Here is a 12,890-nt window from a genome sequence, read left to right as displayed (position 1 = left end):
ATCTCTCATTTGCCTGTATAGTATATAGAATAGTCAGTCTGCATTGTTTCACTGTTAATTAAGTAGGTCAAATTATAATTTTTAATGAGGCAAAACCTGTTTAGGTCACCAACACAATGTAATCGGTGTTCAGTATCCACTCTGTTGACTTTTGTCAAGCTGGGCGGTTCTAGAAAGGCCCACCACAGCTCACATTTTGGCCGATTCAGCAAAACCTGGACAAAATTCCAGCCACGTATTACTATCTTAAACAGATCCTCAGTAGATATCTTGAACACATCCCTCTCTTCAATTGAGTTTGTCAAAATTGTTGCTATTGTGTATGAATCTTTTTTTAGTACAAATACACAAAAGTCTAAATAACAGAGTCTTGTGTTCTATCTTCTTCAGCAAGAAAGTCGACCGCATAATCTAAACTGTACATCTGTATTCTCCCTAGAAGCTACATTTTGACAAATCAAGTATATACAAGAGAAATTTTGTGTTAAAAAAAAAAAAATATTATATATATATATATATATATATATATATATATATATATATATATATATAGGTAGTAGCAGTCGTAGTAGTGTGTGTTACCAATACAGCATCATAATATTCTGTGCACAGCTCTGAAGAAGGGGGAGCACCCCTGAAACATGCTAGTGTGCCTATGTGAGGTAGACATGTGCACACTGAAATATTTTGTTTTGGAATTTCGTTTTTGTCTGAAAAATTTATCAATGAAGTTACTCCCGAAATTTGATTTTATTTATTTTGTTTCGGTAAAAAATGCATTTGTTCAAAAATCCAAATTAATTAAGGTCAAATCTGTCATTGAAGGCTTATGGTGTCTGTCGAATGTTCTAAGAAGATTCGACGGAGCAGCTAAACTGTACAACGTCGCAATTGTACATTTCCGGTCAAATGTTCTGCCTACAAGCTATAGAAGAATTCTAATGTTGTATGACACTAGTAATAATTATATTTGTAAATTATTATTACTAGTCAACCAACATTCAAATTCTTCTATAGACTATGAGGCGAGCATTTGACCGGAAATGTACGATTGCGGCGTTGTACAGTTTAGCTGCTTGTCGAATCTTCTTAAAACTTTCGACAGACACCATAAGTCTTCAATAACAGATTAGACGTTCATATGTTTTTCGCTGCTTCGTCGAATCTTCGTCGTTTATGTTGAATGGTCTACCCCAACACTGTCTCTATAATGTAAACATTTTTCTCTCTATGTCAAATCTTTCCTCTCTATGTAGAATAATCTTGGACTAATGCCGCGTACAGACGGTCGTTTTTTGTAATGAAAAAAACGACGTTTTATGTGATGAAAAAAAACGACGTTTTTCAAACTTCATTTTCAAAAACGATGTAGCATACACACCACTGTTTTTTCCAAAAGCTCTAGCAAAGCGCGGTTACATTCAGCACGTACGACGGCACTCTGTTCCATTCAAACTCGCATCCTAACTTGCTTCTGAGCATGCGCGGGTTTAAAAACGTTGTTTTAAATGTCGTTTTAGCCTACACACGGTCATTTTTTATGACACAAAAAACAACGTTTTGTAAAACGACACAAAAAATTGAAGCATGCTCGAATTTTTTTTTGTCGGTTTTCACAAAACATAAAACAACGTTTTCTCCACACACGGTCATTTTAATTGACGTTTTTAAAAACAACGTTTTTTTTTCATCACATAAAGTGATGGTGTGTACGCGGCATAAGAGGGGTTAGGCACATTCGACCACAGATTCGATAGACACAGATTGCTATTTTCAGCATCACGTTGAATCTCCTATCTATATCAAACTGCTGTGGCAACGAAAAACAAAATAAAACATTTTTTATGTCGGATATTTCGGATTCTACGCGTTCGTTTTCGTTTGTTAAAACGATAACGAGAATAGCCGAAATTCAGACGAAAATGCATTAGGACGAAAACAAATGCACATGTCTAATGTGAGGTTTCAGAAACACTTGGATTTTCTAGCTCATGTTATCCTTCCATGTACCTTTGTGATTATGCATTTTATTTGTTGTTTTTTATTTTAATAAATTCCTTTTTTACTGAGGCAATGTACTAGGGGTTTGCGCCTTCCCCTTTTTTGTTTTTGTAGTTCCACATGGGATATCCCCTTCCGAGGTGGGCTTCATCCATCGGGCATCGGACCATGTATGTGATGTGACATTGGTTGGCTACCTATCCCTCTGACAAGAACCACTAAGTGCTAGGAGAGTTTGGCTGTTTTTTTTTGTTAGTCTTTACAATGTAGAACAAGAATAATAAAATGGCAAATGGACCATGGCACAAATTACCTTGTGAGAATGTGAAATCTCAAAAAATGTACAGTATCTATATAAGTAAAATATAAAAAAGAAAACGGTAATCTATAGTAATTTTTAAAGTAAACTCATCTAACGCCTGGATAATAGAAACAGAGCATATAACCACAAAATGCTTGATTCATTTTGTAATAAGGAATCTCTAAGGCCCCTTTTACACGAGGAGTTTTTCAGGCGGTTTAGCGCTAAAAATAGCACCTAAATACCACCTTAAAAAACTCCTGCCCAGCATTCTCAATGTGAAAGCCGGAGGGCTTTCACACTGAGACGTTGCGCTGGCAGGAGAGAAAAAAATCTCCTGCAAGCAGCATCTTTGGAGCGGTGAGAGGAGCAGTGTGTATACCGCTCTTTCACTGCTCCTTCCCATTGCAATTTCGACGGTATATCGCCGCTATTTTTAGCGGTGCTATCCCGCCACCGCACCTCCCGCCCCAGTGTGAAAGGGGCCTTAGTATGTCAAAACAACAAAAGCAAAAACCTTAGCCCGCAAAAAAAAATAAAAAAATAGACCTATTATGTTTCCTTATTTATTAATCTGGTTATACAATAAATAACAGTATATCTTAATTTAACCCAAATATACTGTACCTAAACAACTAAATACTGTATAAACAAAAAAAATCAATCCTATATATATATATATATATATATATATATATATACTAGCTGAATACCCGGCGTTGCCCGGTCTTGGGGAGGAAAATCATAGTAATATAAATATACCCATCTTTTATATAAGGGTGTAGGTAAGGGTTAATTTAACTGTCATATATTTTTATTTGGCATATAAGTAATATGTGTACCAGGTATTATTGAAATATCTCCAGGCGTACAGAAGTTATGTGGGAACATACATTTCTCATTGATTTGCATGGGACTTTAAACAAAAACCCCGACCCTCACAAATGGGGGTAGTTAAGGGATAAATTAACTATCCTATAGTTTAAGTGGACATATAAGTAACATGTGACCAAATGTTATCAAAATATGTACAGCCGTTTGGAAGTTATGAAGTAACATGTATTTCCCATAGAGTTGAATGGGACTTTAAAGAAAAACCCCGACCATGGCAAATGGGGGTGGGTAAGGGTTAAACCACCTATCCTATGTTTGTTGCTGACGTATAAGTAACATGTGTGCCAAGTTTCATGTTAATATCTTTAGCCGTTTGGACATGATGCTGGAACATACATACATACATACATACATACACACACACGTTGAGTTTTATATATATAGAAGACATATATATATATATATATATATATATATATATATATTTTTTTTTTTTTTTTTTAAACAATCTGTAGGTTTAAATGGGAATTTAAGTATTTGGATATTACTTTGGTGTGACTATTTACAAATTGATTCAGTTATTTTTTTTTCTAGTCAGCACTTTGTTTATTACATTTTTCCTTTTTAACTTCAATTAAATTGAACCAGTTTTAAAGTTTTAAAACCTTAATATTATTTGTATTTAAGTTTCAATAAAGGAATTTTTCAAGATATATTTTCCCATAATCCCAACCTACACCTTTAAATATTCCAACAGAAGCCATTCTATTAAAAAGCAAGCCATCTATTATTTAATAAATAATGGCGATAATGTGTGGACGGAACGCTGAGACTTTAAATTAAACTCGACGGTTCCAATGAATTTTAAAAGATCTATTTCTGGTTCTTCGCCGTCTAAGCTGTTGAGCGTGGTGTTCGGCAGATCTGTTTTGAATTAAAGACAAATGTATCATTTATGCCAGCACGCTGTTCTAGCCTTTCGGGTTCCCGGGGGAATTGGCCGCTTGCACTTGCAAATTTAAAATACAAGTAGGTAGTGAAGTGTTTTGATTTTGCATTAGCCTTGTAAATAACCTCTTTGGCTCACTGTTAAACAACGTGAAATGAATGGATAATGAATTCTTACTGTTAGGATGTCGTAACTCCCTGCTGAAAACTGCTTTCTTGAAGACACCAGGCCTGTTTTAGGGTCAATAAAGAACTTTCCATCCTCATTCCCATCTACGATACTATAGGAAATCTCTGCATTGGGGCCCTCGTCTTTGTCGAACGCAAAGGCTCTGTAAATGGGTTCACCCCGTTTTTTCCTATCTCTCTCAGGAAGTTTGATTTGATAGACCTTCTCTGGAAACTGAGGCTTGTTATCATTTTCATCCAGAACTTGAACAATGACCCAGACCGTGGACTGCTTGGGTGAAGGACCTCCATCACTGACGGTTACCTGGGGAAAAACAAAACTTCAGATTAACTGATGTTATATTTAAAGCCATAAATTACACAGGAAGACTGAACGCTAGGATTCTTTATTAAGTTAATATTGTGAAGAAAGCAATATAAGCAGTTGGAACATGTAAAGAGTGGAACCACCTCGGGGGGCATAGGAACAGCACTGGGAATGGAGGCACAGGGTTCTTGATGTTAGCTTATCCATTAAAGTATATCCAAGACTGGCACAGAGAAAGGTTTGGTAAGTTAAGCTAGTCCGGCTCTATTGATTTGTGCAGTGCAGAGGAGCAGAGAACGGGAATTACTTTTTCAGTATATTGTTTATCGTTTATTGTCCAATTAACAGTCTAGAGGCAGTTACTGCTTATCTGCAAAGAGATGACCTTGGCCTTGCTGACTGATCAAACGGAGTTACAAATATTTTGGCAACAATACATATATGTATTTCAACCATATATTTAGGTGTCTGCTAGAGGCACGTCTTTAACGTGACTGTCATTTTTAAAATGTCACTTTAGTTAGATCATGCAGGCATTATACCTGCAACCCCTTTCTTTCTCCCAAATTCTTGATTGGGCAAGGCTCTGGAACTCCCTTCAGCTTCTCACATGCTCCTATTGGCTAATTACTATAATGCGCTGCCTTGCTAGCCAATAGGAAAACAAAACCAGATAGTGCCAGAGCTTTACCAGATTAGAATATTTTGTTATATAATAGTGGTGAATGCTTTCAAAACTATACACAGCAACCCCAGTTTCAATCTTCTGTTAGATATCCCAAGAACCAAATGACTGAATAACCTTAATATAGAGTATTTCCACCAAGTATGAGCCATAAGGTTGTATAAATTAAGCTGCAAAAGATGGATCTGCTGCTGAACCAGCCAAGATTCAATCATTCTATGGGCAGGCTGATTGTACCCAAGCTGATCCATCGACAAGGGCGGACTGACCATTCGGGCACTGCCCGAGGGCCCCATGTCACTAGGGGGCCCCATCAGGGTTGCCAGCCTCAGTAAAACCAGGGACAGTATGTAAAAAATCTGCGTTTTCTTTTTTTAAATCCCAAGATTATAGCTGCCCCACCTCCCCAGTACCTTTTCAGTGTATGTATGCGTATTCTGTGTGTATTCTGGGGGCAGAACAGTGGTGTAGTGGTTAGCACTTTCAGCTAGCAGCAAAAGAGTTGCTGGTTCAAATCCCGACCATGACACCATCTGCCTGGAGTTTGCATGTTCTCCCTGTGTCTGCGTGGGTTTCCTCCCACACTCCAAAGACATGTCGAGATCCTACGGGGTAAATGACCGTACCAGCCAGGAAGACACTGGCTTCAAAAAGCGCCTAGAGGCGATTCAGTTTGCATGTGTAGCGCTATACAAGTCATTCATTCATGTATACTGTGTGGCCCCATAATCTATTGCCTGTGGGCCCCATAATCTCCTATTGCCCGGGGCCCCATGAGTTGTCAGTCCACTCCTGTCCATCGATCAACTTGGGTAAAACCAACATGTCGGATTTAGAATATATGCGATTATATTGCTGCCAGGACTTTAACTTTAACTCTGCAGAAGGGATTCCCCATCAACACAGTTATTGTAGGAAACAAAATCACATAATCTTTGGCCTGCTTTAGCCCTTTGCATTTATTTTGGAGGGAGGAGCCTTGCAGCCTACAGATGCCTAAATGTCTGTAGCTAAATAAAACTTTCAATCCGTTGCCTGCCTATCAAAACGGATAGGGTTGTTTTCTGACACCCCTGTGACTTTTAAAGTAACAAAGTATATATCAATTTAGATATCGACTATTTCAAAGCTAGATGTAGTCCTATGAGGGCCATGTTTTAGTGCTTTCCAGTAACACTGTCTAAATTATCACTTTCACGGCTTCAACTTGTTCAGCAAAGTACCAAATGTGACCCGGGCAACATGTTTAGTCCAATAGGATAACAATTAGCTGTCTGACTCCAGAACCCAGGCGAGCAAATCAAAATATATGTGAGTACAGTGAATAAGCCAAGCCCAACTGATTTCCCCAGTCCCTGCTAAAATACGCATAAAAGCCAGCCAGCCTAAACAGGTTTATTTACTGGTAACACCTCGTTGCTCATCCTGGGTTTAAATCGATGTCAGGAAGCCATTAGAACTAATTTTCTTGGCATCCCTTTAATGAGTCGAAAAATCTAAGTGCAGAAAAAGAAAGGCTTTCACTCTGCAAGATTACGTCTGATTACTTTGTCTATGTATTCACTAACAACTGCCAATTATTTGTTATATTTAGAAGCTAGCAGACAATACAACTAAATGCAATTAGCTAAAGGCTGATTAGCTTGAAAGTGCCAGAAAAGGTAACAGAGAAGGGTAATCTGGTCATAAAATAGGATAAAGAGTTGTACAAAGAAAAATATTTGTTCTTCCAGCATACTGTAGGCTTCCTATAGTACATATGAGCAATCGATGCAATTCAATTCTCCAGTTGGGGAACCAGCCCAACCTGGAGTTAGGCTTAGGCTGCGTTCACACCTGAGTGTAGCGGTTTTGGTTGTTTTTTCTGGTGTTTTGTCACGAGTATTCACACCTATTCGCGCGTTTGCATACAGCGTTGTCCGACGTTTTTTATTTTAGCCAATAGGAAAAATGATTATCTCTTTCATCACTTGTTGCTATGTTTGTAGATGTTTGTATCTTCTGCCTGGGTGAAATGTTCTATTTCACAGAACAAATTAAAGCGACAAAATGCAAGTAGAAACTCTCATTGTCGCGATAGACACTTGAATCTAGCGTTTCCATTACTTTCTATGGGAAAACAAACGCCCAAATCCGCCCAATTCATGCGACAGAAAAGGGTCCTGAACTTGTTTGAGCTTCAGGCGTTTTGGAGTGTAGATGTGAACCATCTCCATAGAGAATAATGTATTTTTTCCCCTTTAGCGTTTTGGAGCTTCATGCTTCAGGCGACAAAATGCTCAGTGTGAATGCAGCCTTAAAGGATCATTCATTCCCAAAACGTATATTTTCCTTTTTGTAGATGCTAGCGAGTAAAACCACCTGACAATCTCTTATATGTCTCAGGCACTCTCTTGGGGCAATATATGCCCTTGAGTCCCCTAGTTTGCACACATGGTGTGCCCATTATGAAGGTATCCCACTCTTTTGTTGGGTTCTTTATTTAATTAATATTGTGAACAAAGCGATAGGAGTTGGAACATCTAAAGAGTTGAACACCCAACTCCTTGGGGGGGGGGGCTTCTTGATGTTCGATTAAAGCATATCCTTGTTCAAAGTGTATATATAAAATTGTTTACGCTTTAGAACCCTGGGCTCCATGCAAGAGATTTCCCCTAACCAACTGTTCTTGGGACAACATTCTACCAAACAAGAAAAAAAGGACAATTCTGCAACAGGAAACAGGCAATACAAAACTAACGGAGGGTGTAGCATTCCCTTCCATAACTTAACATTTTTTTTTTTTTTTTACTTTTAGTGGTTCCTGAAACACTTTACTGCAACTGACCTCACCAGGGAGCAGCAGGTACAGCAGAGCTACAATGCAGACACTGGAGATCAAAGCACAGTTGGGATCAAGCAAGGGTCTTGGTGGGTGGTGGGCAGATGGTAGGAAGACAGTCCAGGTCAGGAGAAGAGTGGGCAGTTAACAAGGCTGGTGTGGCCAAATTCAGGCAAGAGTCTTGGCAGACGGCAAGCAGAGGCTGGTCTGACAGTCATGCCTCATACACACTATTGGTTTTCCTGGCAGGAAAACTGCCATGAGAGCTTTTGGCTGGGAATCCTGGCCGTATGTATGCTCCATCGCAGTTTTCCCGACAGGAAAAAAGAGAACATGTTTACTACAGTAGCGTTTTTTTTAAAACCGGTAGTTTCCCTATGGGGAAAACCTGTGGTGGAGCATACACATGGCCGGGTTTCCCGACCAAAGCTCTCATGGCAGTTTTCCTGTCAGGAAACCCCGGCCGTGTGTAGGGGGAAAAATCTACCGAGCAGGTTCTCCGTTTTCGCAACAGACTTTTTTCCGTCGGGAAAACCAATCGTGTGTACAAGGCATCAGAGTCCACAATGAAAAAGGCAGAAGATGAGTCATAAGAATAGTCAGGCAAACTGGGTCAGAACAAAAGGGAACATGCTTTAATGTAATACTGTAGGTCTTGCTTACAGGTAGTTGGTTTGAAGACACAGCACCAGCCTATTCAAGGGTTTGTGCTTAATTACCCTCCATGCCACTCCAAACATCATTAGCATGTGCTAAATGCATGTTAAAAAGACATGACTCAACTGTGAGAAAAGTTACAAGGAAAACCTGGACTCTAGCAGAGCAGAGATGGAGCTGGAATAAGGCTAAGAATAAAACAAGCAATGCATGGACAGAGCAGGACATGTGTGTAAAACCTACATGGGGTTCTGAGTCTTCCCAAAAAGTACAAAAAGTTTTGTGGTCTATAGATACAGTACAGGAACTGCAGAAGGCTGATACCTGGTCAAATTCAGGTACGTACACTAAAAAAAATATAAATTTAAAAATGTTATTATTGAATACAAAGCAATTCACATTAATTTACATCTTTTACATCTGCCAAAAGATTCTAGATGGCAGATGGCTGTATCTAACTGTTCAATGATTATGTGTGTTCATGTATGTGGTGTATAGATGGGAGAGCACTCAAGGGGTAGCTTTGTAGGAGAAAGGAAATCTTGAAAGATTGCTGAAAGTAGACATTAACCCAAGGCTTTACAAGACCGAGTATGTATGCTTTTAAGCTTATCTGTTCAACATAATTTTAATATTCATCAACCTATGTTGGGTTCAATTGACATTATTAAAAGTTGTATGTGTACTTTTTATTGAGAGGCAATGCACCAATAAGGTCTCATAGCATCTGCTGAGCTTCCACGATTGGGAACGGCTTACTTGTTCACATTTTTCAGGGAACCCATCTTCTGATGGCTCCTTCCAGCAGGATAATGCACCATGTCACAAAGCTCCAATCATCTCACCACTGGACAATGAGGTCTCTGTACTCCAATGGCCTCCACAGTCACCAGATCTCAATCCAATAGAGTACCTTTGGTATGCGATGGACAGATTTGCATTATGGATGTGCGGCCAACAAATCTGCAGCAACTGTGTGATGTTATCATGTTACTATGAACCAAAATATCTGAGAAATGTTTCCAACACCTTGTTGAATCTATACCAAAAAGATATAAGGCAGTTCTGAAGGTAAAAGGGGGTCCAACCCGGTACTAGCAAAGTGTACCTAATAAAGTGTCAGTGAGTGTATATACAGTATAATGTATAAATATATATTTAAAAATATATATATTAACATTTAAAATAAAAGAAAATCTTTAACCTAAAGTTAAGACAAAAATATTCTAGTTTCTCTTCAATAAATCTATCATTTTAGTGCAGTAACGCAGCCTAGAGTTTTCCTTTGAAAAGGACACCTGAGCCTTGCCTGAGATTTATCACGCTCTCCGATCTCTTTGTCCTGACAATTCCTTCGGCGAGGAGATCTAGTGAAGTTGTACTGAGATGCGATGGCAGCTTTCCACGCTGTTGAGTCAGGTAATTTTGATTATTACACATTGATTGCTCTGCTGTTTATCAACTCAGTAGTTCTCCACAGTAGCACAATCCCTCCCACTGGAGCTTCTGTTCCATCAAGCTATAACCAAAAGCGCAATTTCACATTGTATCATCCCTCCCGCTGTAATGCTAATACTGAAAAAACGTCTGCCACTATAATCTTACACGAACACCCCGCAGCATGGCTGAAAATCAATAGAGACATGAGGGGGCAGAAAGTAATAAAAAAACATTATCTGGCCGATCACAGAGATTTAATATGGTTTTAGTTCTTAGGTAATAGACTTAACTTTAATTCTGTAAAAAGACGAAGAAAGAAAAAGATCGCTGCTTCGATAGAATATGACTACATGACATGCAGTGTGTGATTACAGCTATAATAATATGCAGAAAGGTCAGTAATTCAATAAAATTACTTAAAGCTAAACTCCAGGCAAACAGTATAAGCCATGCATGAAATCAATACATGAGAGCTGTTTTACCTGCTAAAGGATTTGTATATCTGTCATTCCAGTTATAAGACTTACACAGCTCTGCCCCAGAGCACAGCTCTATCTGGCAGGGCAGGAGTCAAATTGTTTCTTCTGTTCGTCCGTTTATTACAAGTCCATTTACGGACTTGTAATGAATCCCTATGGGATTGCAGACGTTAGTGGATGAGTATCCGCTAACGTCCGCAACCATCTGCGTCCATAAAGATCCGTTTTTGTCGGACGGAAGAAAACCCTATTTTTCTTCCGTCTGGCGGATCGGATCGGATGAATACGGACAGACGGTCCGTATTCATCCGATTCCCCATAGGGGAGAGCGGAGGAGAGACAGGGCGGTCTCTGCACAGTGTGCGGGGACCGCCCTGTCCGCCGACAGCTCAGCGGGGATTACGGATGATCCCCGCTGAGCCGACGGACACACATGGAGCGGACACAAAAACGATCCGCTCCGTGTGAAAGGACCCTTAATGGCATCCCAATCTTGGTCCGTAGGGTTCAATATTGAGTTGTAGCACCCTTTGCAGCTATAACAGCTTCAACTCTTCTGGGAAGGCTGTCCACAAGGTTTAGGAGGTTGTCTATGGGAATGTTTGACCATATTTTCAGAAGCCCATGTGCATACCTCCTAACACGCACGGATTCTGCAGAATTTTCCCACACTGACTGCATATTCCCGCAGTCCCGCGAAAGGGTTCATTTCCGTGCACTGAGGAACCGGAGCGGTGCGTGGAGGACTGCTGAGGGAGGAGAGCCGTCGTACATGACACTGAGATCCGCCTCAGCACACAACTATTCCTGTCTAATTCCAACAGCATTTCCTTTCCCTATCACCCGAAGTGCGCCCCGCCCTCACACCCCTCGAGGAATGTGATTGGTCAGTGTCCTCTCCTTCAAGCGCTCCTTCGCCCGCTGATAAGGAATCTGAGCTCTGATAGGGCGCCATGCCTGTCCATCACAAACAAAAGCACAGCCTCGAAACAAAGGGATCCTATAGGACCGCCCACATTCCGCCCAGCCTGTTCTATGACCAGACTCTGGATTGGCGGAGGCCGCTATCGGTCAGGGCAGTGGGTGGGATTGCAGAGTGGCTGCTAAGAAGCCAGTGGGTGGGATATGGGTAAACGGGGAGCTGGGTGTGTGTTCCGATGAATGTCGGCCGCTTTGAGGAATATTATGGACGAAACCATTTACGGTAAGTGGGCTGCGAAACGTACCAACAAAACGGGGTTATGGGGGTATCTATGACTTAGTGAATGGTCTCTGTTCCCGGTCAGATCGCAGGGTGCATCTACCCCCCCCCCCCCACAACAACTGTCCCGCAGTGGACTTCTTAAATGTTGGGAGATATGCATGTGTGAGGTCAGGAAGAGAAGGCCTGGCTCTCAGTCTCTGCTCTATTTCATTCCAAAGGTGTTCTATCGGGTTGAGGTTGGGTTGAGGCAGGCCTTGGACCTTGCTTTGTGCACTGGTCAAAATCATTTGATGGAGGGGGGGGGGTTATGTTTTGGGGTTGTTTTTCAGGGGTTGGGCTTGGCAGCTTAGTTTCAGTGAGGATAACTCTTAAGATGTCAGCATACCAAGACATTTTGGACAAATTTCATGCTTCCAACTTTGTGGGAACAGTTTGGGGATGGCCCCTTCCTGTCCCAACATGACTGCACACCAGTGCACAAAGCAAGGTCCATAAAGACATGGATGAGCGAGTTTGGGGTGGAGGAACTTGAATGACATGTACAGAGTCCTGACCTCAACCTGATAGAACACCTTTAGGATGAAGTATAGCAGATTCCATTAAAGTGCATGTACATCTTTTCTTTGGAAAAAGACATTGACAATGCATTTTTCCTCAATCCACATGTACATGTAAAGGCAGGCATCCCCATACTTTTGGTAATATAATTAGGAATAACTGTAGGAGTTTTCAGCCTTATTTTGCTTTTAATGGGGCTTCGTCCAAAGCCAATCGCCGGGAAACCCCACTAGGTCCCCGCATCAAATCGTTAATGGCCTCATCTGCAGGTATGAATGGGGCCTTAAAGTGTTACTAAACCTAGGTCCCTGCATTCACTATATCTGGTGTCCCACAGTACACAAAACACATAAATGCAATTATTTTTGTAAATATAAACTACTAAATAACTTTTCTTCAGCAGTATATGTGACTTCTATTAGTGTCCGGCCAAACACTAGTTAGAGCTTGTAAGGGGAGTTTTCAT

General features: G+C 40.5%; 1 protein-coding gene across 6 annotated transcripts in view; it reads right to left on the bottom strand.

The window, feature by feature from the left end:
* FAT3 (FAT atypical cadherin 3) overlaps nt 1-12,890 on the bottom strand; it is a 573,478-nt gene that overhangs the window by 245,114 nt on the left and 315,474 nt on the right. For all 6 annotated transcript variants that reach the window (XM_040340131.1, XM_040340132.1, XM_040340133.1 and 3 more), the window contains exon 4: nt 4,263-4,577. In XM_040340131.1, the coding sequence (XP_040196065.1) occupies nt 4,263-4,577 (315 nt within the window). The remainder of the gene's footprint in view (nt 1-4,262; nt 4,578-12,890) is intronic.

Source organism: Rana temporaria, chromosome 2, assembly GCF_905171775.1.
Source record: "Rana temporaria chromosome 2, aRanTem1.1, whole genome shotgun sequence".
In the NCBI taxonomy this organism is placed as follows: Eukaryota; Metazoa; Chordata; class Amphibia; order Anura; family Ranidae; genus Rana; species Rana temporaria.
The sequence above is the reverse complement of the archived record's forward strand: the minus strand, read 5'-3'. Positions and strand labels throughout refer to the sequence as shown.